The sequence below is a fragment of the Vanessa cardui genome, chromosome 22 (assembly GCF_905220365.1).
Source record: "Vanessa cardui chromosome 22, ilVanCard2.1, whole genome shotgun sequence".
Classification (NCBI taxonomy): Eukaryota; Metazoa; Arthropoda; class Insecta; order Lepidoptera; family Nymphalidae; genus Vanessa; species Vanessa cardui.
In genome coordinates, this window is record NC_061144.1 from 2160201 (window position 1) to 2180492 (window position 20292).

Sequence of the window (20292 nt, forward strand, 5' to 3'; positions counted from 1 at the left end):
ACTTTTTAAAATGTGTTGCCACTATTCTCTTATCGTTTCCAATTCGGTAAGCATTAAGCAACTAACATCTTGGTGTTTTTCTTTTATTATTCTTTTTTATTAAATTAACATTACTTAATAAAAAATATATATATTCCGTACTAATTTTGCGAATTACGTCAACAATCATAGTCCATGCTGTGTGCCAATAATTTTGACAACAGTACTTTTCATTAAAAGTCATTATCATCATGGATCATGTAAACAGGATATTGGTAAAGAGAGTTCTTCCTGAAGGTTACCCCTGTAACTCTCAGACAGAACTGAGAGTGTCGGTGTAGACATTTTTAATGCAGAAGACTCTTGAAGAAGCTAACACAATGTAATGTTACTTATTTAAAAAAAATATAATATATTCCGAACTAATTTTGCGAATTACGTCAAAAATCATAGTCCATGCTGTGTGCCAATAATTTTGACAACAGTACTTTTCATTAAAAGTCATCATCATCATGGATCATGGAATAAGGATATTGGTAAAGATGGTTCTTCCTGAAGGTTACCCCTGTAACTCTCAGACAGAACTGAGATTGTCAATGTAGACAATTTTAATGCAGAAGACACTAGAACACACTAACACAATGTCAAGAAAGCTGAGGTCTAGCATAGGTCTAAAATAGGTCCAAGTGCTGATCGAGCGGTCCATGTTGTCGATGATCTCAGTCTAACTGTTAGGTTGGAGTCGTTACCACTAAGTAGAAATTTCTGTATTCTACCAGCTCTTCCAAGGGAAGCGTTTCGAGTAAATTATGAATTGAAACTTTGGACATCCAGCACCTTTTATTGCCAGAGGTCGATTATTTATCACACTTCCAAATTATAGAATGATCCTCGCTCTTCGTTGTTTCATCTGAGCTACAAAATGTCCTTCTTTAAGCGCGGCTTAAGAACTGTATTAACCACCAGGTATCAGCTTGGCTGTGCCCTTGGAGTTGGTAATCCTCATTGGTGTCGATGGGCATCTACGATCATTTGGGACGGAACATCGGATTAAAGGTTACACTGTCTAAACACTGTAGTTTAAAAACATTGTTAAAGTAATATATTTATAATTCTTTAATGCGCTCTATTATTACTTATAAGTACATAACAATTTATAATTGTTTTCAGAAGCTATGCTAAAACATAAATGCAATGTCTTACCACTTGAACTGTGTGTACATAAAATTTTATTTAATATAAATACCTAATATTACTTGCCAAAATTGGTACATTTGTAATTACTAAACGTAGGATTTTAAAGTAACCGTAGTAAGCAGTGACACACTATAAATTTCGTAATACTTAATTGTAAAATGTCATGATTTACCAGTCGCGGTTACGATTAGAATTTTATGTAAGCCGATAAATTTGCTATTCGTGGAATTGCCTTCTACAGGTAAAAAATCATCTATGGTTTGTTGTTTGGATTTATTATTTTACGTATAATATACTTTTTGTTGTTGGTAATTTAATATTATATATGGCAGCATTAGAACAATAAAGAGTAGCAACATTTCACAAAATTGAGCCAAGCAAACTGCAATTCTCTTTGCAAACAAACTGATTGTGTCTATCGGCTTGCCGCTCCGATGTTACTGAACAGAAGTGCGGGTTAGGAAAAATATTGTTCGTGTTTTATGTTTTAAAACGAGTCTCTTATGGCTTTTTTTGAATGAAAAAGAATAAATTAGATTCGGTTTTATTTATTGTAATTTTACTACTACTACTTTAAGTGAAGTTTTATTAAAACAAAGTCTTTTCTTCCCTTGTCTTGCTTCAATGGAGGATTTTTGTTTATAAATATTGATTTATTACATTCCATATTTTAAGCATTGTCTAGTGCCTTTGAAAAAAGTGAAATGTAGGTAGTACTTAAACGGGTGCATGCTAATTATTGTTATTACAACAAAAATGCAACAGTTACCGTATAATCATTATAGTGTGTACAGGGCATTGTGCGATGTGAACTTCTGTGCTTGACCGTGTTTCTTGTGTTATTGTGTCCAGTTTGTGTTTATTTAGACAATGGAGGGGACCACAGAGAAGGATTGTTCCCCCCTGTGGAACTTATATCAACAAATCGTTTCGGATATGAAGGTAGGTCATAGAATTTATATTATTCGTCACAGTTTTCTAGACCGCCACTTGTCGGTCCACATTTTTTAAGCGCACTTTAAAGTCGCTCAAATTGAACGAAGTATTTTTATCTCTAGCTTAGTTAAAGAAAACTGCTGTAATTTTTCACTTAACACGGTTACGCATATAGCGAATCGGTAGTGTATGCAATTTATTACGTTTATAAAAGATAATGCATACTACGTGAATTAAGGCAATCAACATAAAATATTCTTGATGGGAATAAATACTCTTAATTAATGAATGAATAATCCTATTATTGATAGCAATTATTTAGTATTTAAAACAGCTTTATCTTCAATATTTTCCAAACTAATTTCTATTTGTTTAAAGTAAGTTTAAAAATTTTTTTTACTAAAATGCCTGGTGTTTAAAAAAACAAATCTAGATCACACATAATAATATAAGGACCCAGTTATTGTTATATGTGTGACACTGAAAACACTTCCAAAAAATTCATAAAAATTTAACCACCAAAATATTCATTGATAATAACAAAAAATGTATGCAAGTAAAAACTTTAATTAAAAGTGTAAGTTTAATATTTTATGAGAGAAGATATAAGAACTTGAAACACAATATTTAATGAGAAACAATATATATTATATAGAGATATATATTTTTTATCTGTTTATAAATTACTAAGGTAACTAAAATCACATGGAGATAACTGGTTGCCTGATTTTTTTATCCTGATGATCCTCAAGTAGTATCATTGAAAAAGGTAGTATAGCTTAAATAAGCACTCTAAAAGTAATCATCTCAATAAAATTTTTAATGTTTTAAAACTTACATCATCTTTCTATTTTGCAATTTAATAAAAAAAGCCTCAAGTGTTGATTAAATTACTCAATGGTAAGGAACAATATACAAAATATTGTTGACATATTTCAAGAATAAATAAATCTGCCAAAAGTTACAGTATAACAACTTGGAAATTCTAATAATAATAATAGTTTATTTACACACCCAAGAAACTAATTAACACAATTTGTTTGCTAATGAATTTAATGTAGGGTTTCACATTTTTATTTTTGGACCTCTTACTCCGAAATGAACATAAACTGTGAATGTTTATTTAAATAATTTTAAATTTGTGTTCAGACTTCATGCAAGCTCATCTAGAATAGGTACCATCATATGTTCTAGAACCAATCCAGTATCAATTTGCACATGACTAAAACCTGTTTAAAAGTCTCTTTAATTGAAGGAATTTGATGGTGCAATTATTAATTCAGAGGCATTCAGTGTTATTTTTTAATTGGTCTAAATTCTTTAATTTGATTATCTTGTAAACTAGATATATAGCTTTCAATTCAATTCAATTCTTAGTTTAATGGCTTTTAGTTGTGCCGGCAGGGCACAGATTATTTCGCCAATGTCACGTAGGATGGAGAAGACACGAATGAGATTGATCGGTGCGGTTGAGACACTAGACTCAATTGAATTTTAAAGTCAAGAATAGTAGTATTAATTTCCTTGTTAATCCTTAACCTAGAACAACACAAACATTAAGAGTTAATAATAGGGTAATTAAAAAAAAAAAAAAAAATTTTGTTAGTATTCTAAACTACATATGTAATAAAATATGAAAAATTGGACTATTCACAACTTAATTTTATTAAATTTGATATATTTACATAAGATTGAACAAAATGGACTAAACACAAACGTCAACAAACATTCAACATTTATAGGGCGAGGGACTTTAGGAGGGAGGATGTCATAAATGGGACGGAGAAGTTTAGGGCAAAGGAACAGGATATGGGTTGCAGAGCCTTCGTCAAGGCCACATTCACACAGTGAGTGATCACGAACTCTGATTTTTGCTAGATGAGTAGGTGTGCATGAATGGCCGAGGCGTAACCGACAGATGGTGGAGGTGACCCAACGGTCAGCGTGCCTGTGAGATGAAAACCAAGGTCGCCTCGGAATTTCAGGTTGTAACGCCGAATAATATTTACCCTTGACCGATATATAGCTTTCATATATTTTTATACTATTTTAGGTTGAGTATAGATTTAATACAAATTAGTCATCGTTTAATATTTTTGATACTGAGTAAATAATCTTTATATATTATTTGATCCATTATTGAATTTATTAATTTCGGAATATTTACCATGCTTTTTTTTTTCGGTGAAGCTCGATATTTCGACATTACGAATGTCTTGTTCACGAGACATTTGTAGATAATAATAACTTTAATAATAAAAATAACCATGTTAATTTAAAATCTTATATTTTATCCATTGTTTTGCATTGAATTTGTTTAGATAACTGTCCATTGGAAATTGTAAATTTTGTTGTTATTTAAACCCGTTTACACAATTGTATGATATGGCAGATAGTTGTCACGTCATTGCAAGAAGGAGTACCATTTAGAAGTTCTTTGATCAGGTAGACTTTAAAAAACTGGGCGAATGAATACAAAACATAGACCCTTTAGTTTAATATAATTAATTATATTACGCACATACAAAAGCAATAGTATCAATATGCATCACATATAATATGTTGAATACAAATAGGAATTTATAGGAACATAATGAATAGTTATAATTGAGTAGGATGAGATCAGACTTATTGTTTGATCTTAGGCATCTGTACTAATATTATAAATGAATAGTAACTCTATCTGACTATTTCTAATGTTTTCATGAGTACACCATTGAATAGATTTTGTTGAAAAGATTAAGATGCAAACTTGTACCCCAAGGTCAAACATATAATGCTATTTTTTTACTATTTCGGAAATACCTCCTTGGTGTTGTATACAAGTTTTTAAAGCATTTTCATACAGGACCAAATACTATGGCGATTTCGTGCTAGTGAATTATAAGTTTTATATCAAATAACTGAGTGGGGTGAATGAAAAGTATTAAGATTTTTAAAATCTCTTCATGATTCTGGTTTGGATAGCCATTGGATTATGAGATTGCGTCCGTCTTAGTGAACAAAATTGTACATGTTAATATGAAATTTGGCAATTCTCTTACGAAAATGCGTGCTATGACCGAATTCGATCAAAAGGACATCGGAATCGTTTGTTTTACTTGGTGGTAGGGCTTTGTGCAAGACCCTGGGTAGGTACCGTTAACCAGAATAAGAATAATTAAAATAAGGATTGGTTTAATGTGGATTAATTGTAAAAATAATGTAATAAGAATTATTAGCGAAATTTTCGTAACTAAAATAAATATTGTACATTGTATGTATATAAAAGTAATTAATGAAACGAAAGGGCAAACCTTTTGGGATTCATTAGGATTCATTCGATGCTTTGATTGTCTTTATAAATTACACGATGTCTTGTAACTCGTGAAACATTTAAGGCGAATTTCTATCATTATAATTACATAGTATAGAACAAAGTTGCTTACCGTTGTATGCCCCTATGTATGCTTAGTATCTTTAAAATTACGCAACGGATTTTGATGTGGTTTTTAATAGATAGAATGGAAGGTTTATATATAATACATAGACAATATAGTAAAGAAACACTGATAATTTTAGAAGTTTCTAATGTGATGTCGTAAATAAACAAATTTTGTAGTAGGTATATTAAGTATCAGTTTTGGACCCGTGTGAAGCCGGGGCGTGTTGCTAGTTAAAAATAAAATTAAGTATGTACGTTAACGGAATAGTGTTGTATTATAAATAAAGATATTATATTAATAAACAACTAAACTTAAGTTAACATCGTGTTGTCCGTGCCTTTAAAGTATCTTTATATTATTCGATTGTGTTTTTTTTAAGTGCTTGCATGTTTGTACTTCCAATTAGAAGCTGTATATTGAAGCACTTAATTATGAACTCAGTACATAATGTGTATTTGTGTTCGATATTTAATTGATTTTGTATTCACTACCGCAACGATTAATCTCTTTCCTGGCATTAATGAAATGACCTATGCCCTGAGTGGCAACAACTGAAAGCCAAAAGATATATCATTATTTAGATACCACTATTGCAGCGTATTGCAAAAGCGCTTTATAACTAACAATATGTTGATTTCGTTTACAATTTAAATGTCTATAGAATTGTAGAAAGGTTCGTGTGGCGCTTTTTGCTTTAGTAACATTGTACATGTTGCAAGTTTGACTTCGAAACGATACTAATCGCCCTCAAATAAGTTTTAACTATAATACACAATTGTAATTAAGATACATCATGATTGAAACTTCTTTTTTGTAGAAATTCATAAATAATATAAGTGTTTATAGTCTATTCCAACCACAAGACGATAAAAAGTAAATAAACAATATTTGACAGTGAATTAGTGTGATATCATTGGTCGAAGACTTGATTAATTTATGAATATGATATTCATCATGTATTTGCGAAGAAATGGCGTATTTAACATCGTCGAAAATTTTATCGGAACTCTGGACGTAAAATAAAAGAAGATATAAATATTGAAATGTAATGGTATTGTATTATAAATAAGGATATATTCATTATAAACTCTGAGCTATTAGTAAATGGCATATACGTCAATTTAAGGTTTTTGTTTATTTTGATTAGAATAGGTTTTTAAATTTACACAGATTATATTACAGACGATATCGTCTTGCCCTTAATACAGTGGAAAAATTAACGAAGTATTACGGGATACAATATTGGCGTGTCACGGTCTATTTATCACACTAAAAGCAACGTATTACGCTGTATTTCACGCATTTGCTATTGTCAATAACGATTTTGTTATTTTACACCGGTTCTAATGTAATAAGAAAAATTACGTGACTTTAAAAAAATATATGTTGTAGAAGTATATTTCTCGTTAACTAGTACGATGAAGTTTTTGGTATAATTTTGATTCGTCCGATCTATACAAGGCGGATATGGAATTTTGTGTTTAATATATACTAAATATATGACAAGGTACTAGATATTTTCATACACCATACAAATATAAACCGCGTCGTGATGCTAAATCCCAATGTTTTTTTTTGATTTATATAAAGAAGGTTTTAATAAGCAAATTTGGACATTTATAATTTTCCTGCCTTCTCCTATCTTAATATAGGATGGTAACTAAGTAAATCATAAGGTCATAAACGCATTTGAACTAATGACCAGTAAAGTCGTTATATACGAGTAGTCTAAGTAAGCCGGTATGAAATTAACATGATAATATATTACACAGTAAAATCATAAGTCAAGAGAGCGAAACGAAAATCTTAAGCGAGGATTGCTGGGTTAAATCCTTGCGAACATCACTGACTTTTCATGAGTTCCATATATGTATGAAATTGTTCTCGTCGAGAAAATTACTATGAAGCCTAGAATTATAGCCTAAAATTATATAAATTATTCTATTCCAAGAGTTTTAACGCGGTAACTTAAATATGCAATTACTGTAATTATTACTGTATGTAGAATATTTAGTTTTAATTTAAGTTGTTACGTAAATAATCGACCTGTTCCATATAACACGAACCGGTTAAATATATCTAATCGTCTTCGGTTAATTAGCATTTTGACGGTTATTTAAAATGTTTGCTTAGTCAACCCTGTTATCAAAGTTTCCAATGAGAATTCTTCAGTTACTATGTAAGAATTGAAAGGTATATTATAATAAATTTTATTTAAGTGCTCATTTGTTTTAAATTCATTGTTTGTAATCTAAAAATGAGGATTAATGGGTTCCTAAACCTTTCATCCAATTGTAAGTAATATGGCTCGTGAAAAAAACATCTTTAAGTATATTTGTCTCATTATAAACGTATTACGTAGAGGCAAATTTCAAACGTGCAAATACAGGACGGGTAAATGTGTTCTGGATAAATTACATCGTGTTGCTAGAACACACGGTTATTTGAGATCGACAATGCATGGCGCTTCCCTAACACGCCGTGTATTGCAGATGTCTTTGGGCGACGGTGACCATCAGGTGTCTGTTAATTTGGTCACATTACACTGTAAAATATAACTGGTTTGAACCGATTTAGAATTGCTGATATTGATTGTTAATAAAAAAATTTGGATTTTTTCAATGTAATGGGATAATCATATAATTTCTATTACATAATAATATTTTACAGTACTTTCAGTAGGGAATACAATTGCCTTGCCAACTTATACGACAAAATATCTAATAGGAAAAGACAAATGAGCAATCAATAAGACACATTTTAAAATTTAAATTATGATTCTGGTCGAATTGGACGAACAAATTAAAAAGATCATCTATTAAAACGATTCGAACGCTTCAGGGCAACTCTTCAAAAATATGCATAAATTAGGTAGTTTAAAGGAGTTTATATAATACTTTTGTTTTATTATTAAATTTATTGATTTCGGGATATTTACCATGCTCTTTTTTTGTTCGGTGGAGTTCGACGTTTCGACATTGTCTACGTATGTTCACGAGTCAAATCAGTCTCGTGAACAAGACTTTCGTAGATAATAATAACTTTAATAATAAACATAACCATGTTAATTCAAAATCTTATACTTTTGTTTTACTTTTAAAATGTCATTGCTCGTTCTCGAACACCATGTGACCGAAGCATATTCCCTTTTTAACGGTACAAGAACGGGTCGGTGACATAAACTCCGACATTACAGTTAGCTCGATCATGTGCGAAATAAAATAAATAGTTTCAAACCAATGAACACAACGCTCGTACTTTAAATTTTCACTTATCGATTTTCACTATCGGTGAAAATAATGTTGCTGGTTATGTATTGGACAAAGTATATGAAATAGTATTAAAATGAGGCGAGTCAAATCAAATCAAAATAAACTATATTCGAGTAGTCTTTTACAAGCACTTTTGAATCGTCATTTTACAATTAAGTGAAACTACCACCGGTTCGGAAAGTAAATTCTACCGAGAAGAACCGGCAAGAAACGCAGGAGTTACTCTTTTTTAAAATTTAAAAAATACAAAGTCATGTTAGTTAAATACAATTATTTAAATTAATGTATCCTGCTTGGAAGTCAACAGGTATTAACCGCGCCTTTTTTTATAGTAAAATGTATAAAAACCTCCTCCGTGAAAATTTATATTTGTGTCTACATTTCGGGACCAGGCTACGTTGATCGGGTCATTCTCAGACGTATGTAAATCGTCGTCTTATAAGTAACACCTGGTGACTGTTTTTGTTATGACTGTGGAGCGTTTAGAAAATACTAGAACTTGTCCCGGCTTGGCACGTGATAAATTTCTATTATATTTTGTTTTTTTGTTTAAGTACAAATGTGGATCAGCTTATAGTTGGTGGATAATTTGTGGCATCATCTGATACCTTAGATTCCTAACGATGTGGACTTCACTGTATCCAAATAGTAAGAACTAAATCAACAAGAGTTAATTCAGAGCTACTGGCAAAAGATTATCTGAGCTATTTCGATTATTTTGGCCAATTTACAATTTCTACTAGGTATTAAAAATCAGGAAAACTTTGTATATAAATACGTAATGAGAATGAAATATGTATCGACGTCTTAAATGTTTTTTGTGTACCAATTTTTATATAAAAATAGCATTATTCTCTGTAACTTCTCTCTCGTCTAGCGTTTTCGGCGGGAAACGCATAAATCTTTATTAACATTCCTTTGAAGATATGTTAAGTTTAAGATTCATGTTGTTCGAAAATTTACCTAAATCTTTACTCATTGCATCTCTGTCTAACGAAACGAAGTCTGTGTGATAGAACGAGATAAATATCTTGCTAACTAAAGTAATGGATATAGAATTACACGATTATCAAAAGTTAATAACTGTAATCTATCAATAACAGCTGTTTCGATTCGTGATTTTATTTTTAGCGCTTGTTTGGTTCGTGTTTTCGGTGGTACGGTTCCGTATACGTTATGTAAATAAACAAGGGTGTTCAACCTCTATTGTAAACTTTGCGCAAGGTGGAAGTTATATTTTTTTTTTATGAAAATAGAACATTCGTGAACACATTTATATTGTCATGTAACTTTTGAAAACTAAAACTACGAATAACTATTGTATTGTAAGCTATTTGCTAAAAGAAATCCTCTTCCTCTCGGACCTATTTTCAATTTTTTTCAACTGAACTTGGTGGTATGGTTTTATGCAAGCTCGGTTGGGTACCACCGATTCTTCATATATTTTACCGACAAACAGCATGAGTTAGTATTGTTTTGTACCGGTTTGAGGCTTGAGTGAGTGAATACACGTATATAATATCGCAGTTGAAAAGTTTGGTGGCGCATTTCTATGGAATAATTATACTACTATAAAAATACCAATGTCATTGACAGTGGTGACCACTAACCATCAAGTAGGTAGGCCAGCTGCTACCTAAATATGAAAATAAAAGAAATTATATTTTTTTTAATTATTTCAGCGAAGTGAGTATCTATACACCTAAGGAAATCTATAAAGGGGAGTGTCTTTTTTAATCTTATTAATATCATGATGCAGTATTAATATCAGATAAAATCGTACTTTTTTAACGACTCAGCAAACCAAGCAGATATATTGTACAATGGGAGATTAAGAAATGCGGAAGAATACGGTCGGTTTCATTACTCTGTGGCCCATTTTTGCTCTGCGATGCACATATTCGTTTTTTATTAAGGCATTGTATGCAGCCTATTATTCATTGTTACCTATTATAAGTTTTGGTCACTGTTCATGGATATTGGATATAGGGAAAGTTTGGTATGACCACGACAGATTGAATATTATCTTTTTATGATAAATGTATATATTGCCTACACCAGTGCAGAGTGTTATAGTAAGAGGTAAAGGACCGCTTTGATTTCGCGATTTTTACTTTACTACCGTAAACATTACTTAATCTATAGAGACTTCCATAATTATATACATATACATTATAATTTTATTTGATTTAAGAGTTTATAAATCTGAGAACAATAGTAATGTGTATAAATATCGCGTCGGTATTTTTGTAAGAACTTGTATCAGTATCTGTATATGTATAGTGAAATGATTAAAATCGACATGAGGTGTTACGCCCGCCCCGTTTTGATGCGTGTTTCCTCTAAATGTTCTAATTATTATAATTAATAGTCTATGTCAAACATCATGTAAGTACTGTATTTTTTTTTAAGTCATAACTATGTACATGATTCAAATACAATAAACTTGATTCGAGTATGGATAAATACAAGTTTGTAAGTGTTTATGATGGCTTAGTTAAATCAATTATGCTTAATTTCCTTATGATTTTTTAAATTATGATCTCATATCGAATCGAAAGTATGTATTCATTTACGTGCATAAATTTATTAAATCGTCTAATTGGATACTATATCTGCTACGCCTTAACTTCAGGATCTACTAGTTTTGCTTTAGGTAACCCATTAAGCAAGAACGATTAAGACATCACTCAATGAACAACCCTCGAGGGCGGATCACTGACGTTATACGCGTATGAAATCGCTCGGAACACCTAGTTATGCCCATAGGACATATTTTAAGAGACGATGTCATCTCTGATCTCAGTAACTTGAACTTTATAAATAAGTTACCATAGTGTGGTAGGTGTATAATGCCTATATCGGTCGATGACATCACAGACCACTCGATTTCGTACTGACTCAGCGTTATCCAACATATAGCATTGAATAGAGACATTTCAATGAAAAATATAATTGGCAAATCTTAGTGTGACTATACCATAAATATAAATAAGAATAATTGAATCAAACTTAAATATTAAGATTAAAATAACAGTTTCTATGTTCGCATCGGCGATGTATCAAAAGTTAAAAAGGATATCATTCATTATTCATTAACAGCATCATTGGTTTATCTAAAATTACCACTAAAACAATTCTGAAAAATATTAATACCTTAAATTCTATGAAATATAATAATCACTATGTTATAAAGCATTTTGGTGAAATGAATTGAATTATTGTATACAGTAGAACCTCTATAGTATATAAACTTATGTGTTCTTGGACATTAGTGGCATGTTATTTCATAGACGAATCTGTATTAAACATCAGCAACTGATCGATTTTTGAGTTACCAGTAAAGTTGAAGTCGTGTTTGTACGTCACTTACAACCTCTATACTTCGTGCGACTTCGAAACGAAACATTATTTTGTTATTGGGTTATTAAATTTTGTCTCGTAGAAGCCTCGATGAATACCATCAACTGTAAACTCAAACTCAAATAACTTTATTCAATATAGAAGCATTACACTGTCTTATTGATGGTCAATTGAAACACTACCACCGGTTCGAAAAAGAAAATAACCTTACCTGAGAAGAACCGGCGAAACAAACTCAGCGGGTTTTTTTTTTGTTTGTCTCATATATTATATAAATAATCAATTTAATATGAGATGAAATAGTCAGGAGGCGATCGTTTCATTCCCAAGGTGTGCTATCGATCATAAACTCATTAATTGTATAAGGAAAATCGTTCCTTGAATACAGTAACCGGACATCAGTATTACTCGTACAAGAGTAACATGTGACAACCAGGATGTGGTATTTGGTTCGTGCGAGTAGTCGAAGCTTATGCGACAAGCCTTAATAATTAAAAAATTTGGAGCTTATTACTTTATAGCCAAGTACATGGCACTTGGCTATAAAGTAATAAGCTCCAAATTGTCTTTAAGGAGGGAGACTGGAACGTAGGGTTTCAATTGCTAGGATACCCTAAAGATACGCCTGCATTTTGTAAAATAATCGGTCAAACGACCCGTGTTTAGGGTGCAATGTATTTGAGGGTGACTATCGATTTTCGTACTGAGGTTAGGGTTACACGTCACAGCATACAAGTATTATGTAATGTTGCGTTTTGTATTTATCATTTTTTTTTCAGTAAACGATGTTTCACACGTCGAAAGTGGCTTACATATTTATGTGAGTGTGTGTTTCATTATATAGTAACCTTTATTTGGTTTAGTGTGTGTGTCCGGTTACTAAGGCCTCGATGCCTTGGATTGTTAGTATAAAGGTTACAAACTCAATAGGTTCGGAAGTTATTAGTGTTAACGCTCCTGTCTCTCGGCGAGTACGTAAAGTAATTGGTACCGGATTTATAACAAGTCTTTGAATTGAATTTGTAGTAGACGACCTCCATGGTCGAGTGGTGTGTACACCGGTTTTCATGGTTATGCCACTCTGAGGTCCCGGGTTCGATTCCCAGCCGAGTCGATGTAGGTTACCATAAGTTTTCTATGTTGTCTTACTTGTTACTTCTGATTGTTCATAACACAATTGCTTCAGCTACTTACATTGGGATCAGAGTAATGTATGTGATGTTGTCTCATATTTATTTATTTATTTATAGTAGGTTAGAGTCCTTTCAGATTGACCACGTGACCGACATCGTTCTGGATAGTAGGTACCTGACCAGTCGTCATTCAATTCAATTGTCACATATGTTGTACCATGTATCAGTTTGAACGTGAAGTATACAATTCTGCTGTACTCGAGGGACGTAATGTCTTAAATCCCGTTTTTAGCATTGAAGACGTTAGAAGGTTTTTCTTTTACAGGGCAAGTGTGAAAGGTTTCCATCCAAGCGGTGGCTCATTTGCTCGCCAGCTTTTATAAAAAAATTAAAACAAATATAAAACCTATGTGTGCAATATCACATATCATAGACAATAGATATAAATACATAATTTGATTGATGTTCATGAGTAACATTTTATTTGATTGATAAACGATTTAAATGCTATATTATATATGTACATTTAATCCTTAGGAGTAATGTTTGTTCAATATGACTTTTTGTACAGGTGTTATTAATTTGGCGAACGTTTCAAGGTCATACATAATTGTTGTAATTATTTTTGTGTAGTTTTTCAATACGTAATTGTCAATATTCGTCTGTATATAATTTCAAAATATGTGAAATGAATTTTGTTAAATGTTTTAATGGTAAAAGTAATTGAGATAATCAATATTTTATTATTTTTATGAAGTTTTGTTCAGGAATTACGAAAAAAAATATTGAAACTTGAACTAAATATGTTTGAGTAATGAATCGATGAATGTTAAAATATATCAAAAAAACACAAGCGCAGCCTAAAAAATTAAGGTCAATGTGTGTTGAAAGTTACTTTAACAATGTTTAGTTAAAACCAATTGATTACAACGGAAGGATCTAGCTCAAGCCAATGGTAATTTGGTAGTTTATTGCTTACCATAAGCAATACAATAAAAAAAAGCATTCAATGATACTTGTTGAAACTCTATGTTACTTATTATTGTCATTTTTTTCAATTTGCTTTAACTTAACACTGCTAGATGGATTTTCAACTAGCGTAGACTTTTTTGTTTGTGATATTCAGCACGAAATACAGATTTTCGTGACTCTTATCGTATATAGGAGACCTCCGTGGTCGAGTAGTATTGGGTACACCGGTTTTCATGGATACGCCACTCTGAGGTCCCGAGTTCGATTCCCAGCCGAGTCTACGTAGAAAAAGTTCATTAGTTTCTATGTTGTTTTGGGTTGTGGGGGTTTGTGGTACCGTCGTTACTTCTGATTTTCCATAATACAAGTGCTTTAGCTACTTACATTGGGATCAGAGTAATGTATGTGATGATGTCCAATATTTATTCGAGGACGAGCACGACCTTCAGTAATGAAGCATACGAGAAGTATCATATATTCTTGGGTACAATGGGAATATAATTTCGCGGTCGAATTTTCTTCTGAAGCTTTTTGTATGTGACATTTGATTGCAACATTTTTTTTCAATTCAATCCCTTATCCACGGGATTGGATTGCCTTAATTTATTTATACAAACGTAATAAAATGTACCCAACTATTATTTACGTTTAACAGCATTACAGCTATTCTAATTTTTTAATTGGATCAGAAAGCGTGAAGTTTTTAACGATGGCACTTGGCACTGATTTGATTATATTGTTTTATTATACGTTCATATACGTTCATAGGTAGATAAAGTACGACACAACTTCAATGAAGTACGCTATCCCAAATTATCAATATTTATTTCTTATGTGAACATGATCTTTAATATCTTAACTCGTATTATCATATGACCTAATTAATATATTCGTCAATTTGACATGTCGATTTACATGCACTTGTTATCGCGGGTTGACCTGACGTGAGAATCTATAGCGACGAATAGCGTCGAATGGTGCGATTGGGAGCTATTTCTATTGGATATATAAATCGGCAGTATTCGGTTTTACGAAGTTTGCCGAAGCTGTGTCGTACTGTACATGAAATGTTATTATGAATGATGGGGAACCTTAAATAGAATTTTAAATTATTGCATTATCCCAATGACATGTGGTTTCGTCCTGGCTGACTTTGACCATAGTGGATGACTACCCAACTACGCAAGACATGTTGCAAAGTATGTTCGTGCGGAACCCGGATTCACCCTTTAATTCTTCACTCATATACCGACGGGTGTGGAACCCCAAACTTTTTCAACACTGTAAAACGCAATTGACAGGCAGTTAAATTTCAATCATTCAAACAATTATTATAGATGTAATTTTTTAATTTACATAAAAAGGATAAAAATTGTTAGGTGTAAAAATATAAATGAAAGCGTTAAGAACATTCCTTGCTGTTCATTGAAATTGCAGGAAGAGTTGTTTATTTACATTTATAAATAAACAACTTTGACCTTGAATCAACATTACGTCATTGGTCGAGCGTTTTGTATGTCTGCGAAGTTTTTGTCGAAATTTTATAAGTAAAATTAAAATGGATTTTATTGTCAGGTCATAAATATTAATCAAGAATGCAGAGCAATCGGCAAATCGAATGTAATAAATAAATCAATGATTTGTTTATATTCACTCCTACTGCCATTGGAATGGATTATAGAATGCCTGATGTCGGAGTGTAATAACAAAACAAATTCTCAAATCACACGACACGCCAACATAAAATTTATTTACGAATATTCATCATGAGAGAAATAATTCAATTTTAATTAATACTATACATATAAGAGAAAAAAAATTATTGTAGCCTAATGACTCCCTATTATATTAGTTATCTGCCAGTGAAAGTCCTGTCAAAATCGGTCCAGCCGTTCCAGAGATTGGCTGGAACAAACAGACGTACAGTACACGACAAAAATTAAAAAAAATATATTTTGGTATATGTACCGTGTATAAATACATATGTATGCATTAAATAAAAAAGGGCTATTTTAATATGACAAAGAGACACTCCGATTATATTATATGTATAGACTTATGTATGACAATTCTGACAGTCAAAAACAGTTGCTATATTGTCAACATGTTTTTTCTTATTAACACGCAATAATCTTGACAAACGTAATAGTCATTCTGCCAAACGTCACAACATTTTGCTGCACTGACTGACTGACTGAGTTTTTTTTAACTAATATTATGAATGTGAAAGTGAGTTTGTTTATTTGTTTGTTACGCTTTGTCAATGATCATATAAATTTGTGCAAAAAATTTCAGAGATATAGAAAATAACATGAGGTTCTTAGAATCCGAATCTACCACGTATTATTAAAGTTAGATGTAATGTATATATACGTTGATAAATAAAGTTCATTATTTGATACTTCTATTGAATAAGATTATGCGTATGATAAACAGTGTGGAATTAGAAATCGTTTCTATATATAGAATATAATAATTTAATTATATTTAATTAACATACCTATTTAATTTGGTGGAAAAGAATGTTTATTAATTCTCTTCTTGCTTACTGTATTTAAGCTGGTGGTAGTTTTACATTAAGTTCAGTAGTAACTAACTAACGAGGGCCTAAATAGCCATGTCCATGGCAATAGCCGTTAAGTCGCTGAACCATTTTGACCTTTCTATCTTCTTAAAATATATCTTGTCTACAAAAATGCAATTTTGTATAGAAGTCTTAATTCCTAATTGTGAATGTCTACGGGCTCCAAGCCGATGCGGAAGCCTCTAGACAGTTACACTACCTAATGTATAATATTATCCGGTCTGTAACATTTAACTCTTCTTTATCGCTCTGCGAAAGAATTGACTTATCTACCAGCACACGTGATAACTTCTGCTTATAACTTGGGTTCCTTCAAACGAGTCAATTCACAGGCTGAGATGGTTGTACTAGACGTCTTCCCGTTTGGACTTAAATGTCTATTAATATTAGATGGAGTGAATTCATATGCCTAACCACCTCACTGACTTCGTTCTGAGCCGAGGTGCGATCTCATAGGAGTTACCCTCTGGACGATCTTTAAATCCGAGCTCAGCGCTCAACGTCAGGGCTGAGGGCGTTAGTACTCGCCCGAAAATACGGTGACGCTGTAAAGGCTGTTGGTAGTAAGTACTTCACACACAAAAATGCCTAACCAGTTAAACAAAACCACTGTTTTTTTGTTATTTGCTGAGGTGATTTACCACCACTTTTTGTCCGTTTTCGTTTTCTCATAAAGTGTAAATTTACTTCTAATGAAATGTTATGTATGTTGCAATATGCAATTCAATATCACTTTACATTAATTTTAAATGTTTTTAATTATATATAAATATGTGTGAAGGTAATGTAATTATCAACCGACCTAACTGAAATAATTAGACAAGATCGGATGCAATAAATTAAAATATAGTTGTGAATAATAAATAATTACTAGTTAACAATAAATATATCTTGTTAAAATTTTATTATTTATCGATATTTTATTACCGAATTAATATGATAAAATTATTTCAAATATTATTTATGTTTTAAAAACATCCTGAAGAAACCTTTATGTATGTGTGTGTGAAATGGAGGTTCCATTTTATCAATAGCAGGTGAAGCAGTATACCTGGCAGTAATATGGAGCTTGCTACTATAAAGTAAGCTTCTTGGTGGTAGGGCTTTTTGCAAGCCCGTCTGGGTAGGTACCACTCACTCACCAGTTCTTTTACCGCCAAATAACAGTAACTCAGTATTGTTGTGTTCCGGTTTGAAGGGTGAGTGAGCCAGTGTAACTACAGGCACAAGGGACATAACATCTTAGTTCCCAAGGTTGGTGGCACATTGACGATCTAAGGAATAGTTAATATCTCTTAAAGAGTCATTGTCTATGGGTGATGGTGACCACTTATCATCAGGTAGCCCATATGCTCGTCCGCCACCCTATACCATAAAAAAAGTCTGCTGATCACTGGCTCTTGTACTATTACTCCTTATTTACACATTTTTAGTCAAGGCGCTTTACTTCGCAGCTGAACCCTTTATAAATTTGACCGTGTCGGGCAGAGCTGTTCGAACTATCACAGACAAAAAGAAAATGTAGGTTTTAAAAGAGCAAGTCATGTTCATAGGATCTCTTTTTATGATAATTAAAATGTTACGCATATTTTAAAAAATATATATTATGTAACATTTATTTTCTCTTTTAAATCTTTATAGCCTTAATTTATAAACATAAATGTAACATATGAAATTTCAGTGACGCTGATCCATTTAAACTCGTATGCTTAGGTTAAAATACATGTCTTCTAAGTTCTTATCATTGGGGGATCTCGCTATATTTTAGAACATAATGGTCACTTTAATAACACGCTTAGCTTAGCATTTCATTACATTACAAAGTCGTAAGCGCCCAATTGGACAAAGTATTTTTTGTCGTTATGTTTATGGCATAACCATATCGCCTTATTTTCGGAAATCTTGGATTTCGATATCTTGGATCTATATAAGAATATGCTGATGTCACACTGGATATTACAATTGAGAACCTCATTATGCTTTAAGTATATAAATGGCGCCGCAATCATTAATATATACAAGACATTATGTGCTATGTAGTGTTTGCGTCTTTGTCATGTATAATGTATGCTAAAATAATATTGGTACCACCCATACCCATATATTTATTCCACGGTCTATGGCGAAGAAACAGTAGCTAGATTAAAAAAATGAACGTAAGAAAATTTATATCTTTGCAGATCCTGATATATAACAAACACACTTTAATCATATTTTTAAATGTTGGTACACATCTAGAAGAAAATGAGGCATCTAGTGCTAAGTGATTATTGACTCACGCACATATTGGAACCGTTATAAATATTAATCCTTCCAAGCATCGTTAATGCGCCACCAACATCGGTTGTTAAATTCCTTGTGCCTGCATTTACACCCTTTTGCTCATTCGCCCTTCAAACGGAACACTATTAAGTATTGCTGTTTAGCCCCAGATTATCTGATGATATCAATTAATCTCAATTTTTTGAAGTTAAAAATGACGTTATAAAATGTAATCAAACAGACAGACCATTCTCATTGTGTATTAGTATTTATTTTTCTATACCAAAAGGCTTACCATATACGAATCAATATTCTTTCCAGCGATTAATACATTATTCAGTATGACGTCCACACGTTTAGTATTTGAATATATTTATATCAAGGTCGTGTATGTAAGTGTTAACTTTGTAACAGTAAACTTAACTTAACTTAAAGTAACTAAAAAAAATTAAGTAAATTTTAGAGTAATTGCTGTGATTTACTTTACGTGAAAAAAGTGATGGAATTTTTTTGTCAAGAAGAACATAAAAGTTTTGGTCGAGTATCGAATAGCAGTCCCATCGGATAGGTTTAGGATTAAGTCTTGTGCTATTTGGTAATATATCTCCTAAGAGATACGTTATTCACATTACATTACTGCGTTAGATGGAATCTGGCAAGACGATCTCGTATCATGAATCTGATATGTTGATGGATATATGTGCATCTTAAGTGTGGGTTCGCAACAATTTGGTTTGCAGAGACTTCCATTAATTAAGGTAGCAAAAGCCTGCCGTATAGAAAAATAATTTTCTGTCATAAATGAAGGTATTATGACTCAAAATTATTTATCTTACAAAATGTGACATATCACCTTTCTCTCATTCATTCATTTATTCTTTTGTTATTTTTACTATAATGTATGCAAGTGTCGTAATTTTGGGCTTTAATTTCAAAGAGCTCAAGCGTAATCGTGGAAACAAAACAAAACAAACGTTCAAAACAAATCGCTTTCGATGTCTTCGAAATGGTAATTTTGCTGTCAAACATCGCACGCAAGTTGACCTTGACCTCTGAACACGTAAACTTCCATAGTAAGTTCTCCTTGTGAATATTATCTTAAAGTTGAAAGATCATGTTTGTTCGTCATCGTAATTTTTACGGTGTTCCTGTGATGTGCGCTCTTATGA

General features: G+C 32.0%; 1 protein-coding gene across 4 annotated transcripts in view; it reads left to right on the forward strand.

The window, feature by feature from the left end:
• The first annotated feature begins 1553 nt into the window (after window positions 1-1553).
• The window catches only part of LOC124539261 (flocculation protein FLO11), a 218334-nt gene continuing 199595 nt past the window's right edge, over window positions 1554-20292 (forward strand). For 3 of the 4 annotated variants that reach the window (XM_047116581.1, XM_047116582.1, XM_047116584.1), the window contains exon 1: window positions 1555-2118. In XM_047116581.1, the coding sequence (XP_046972537.1) occupies window positions 2047-2118 (72 nt within the window). In that variant the 5' untranslated portion in view covers window positions 1555-2046. Of the gene's footprint in view, window positions 2119-20292 lie in introns of all 4 variants that reach the window. The other variant, XM_047116583.1, reaches the window with a different exon arrangement.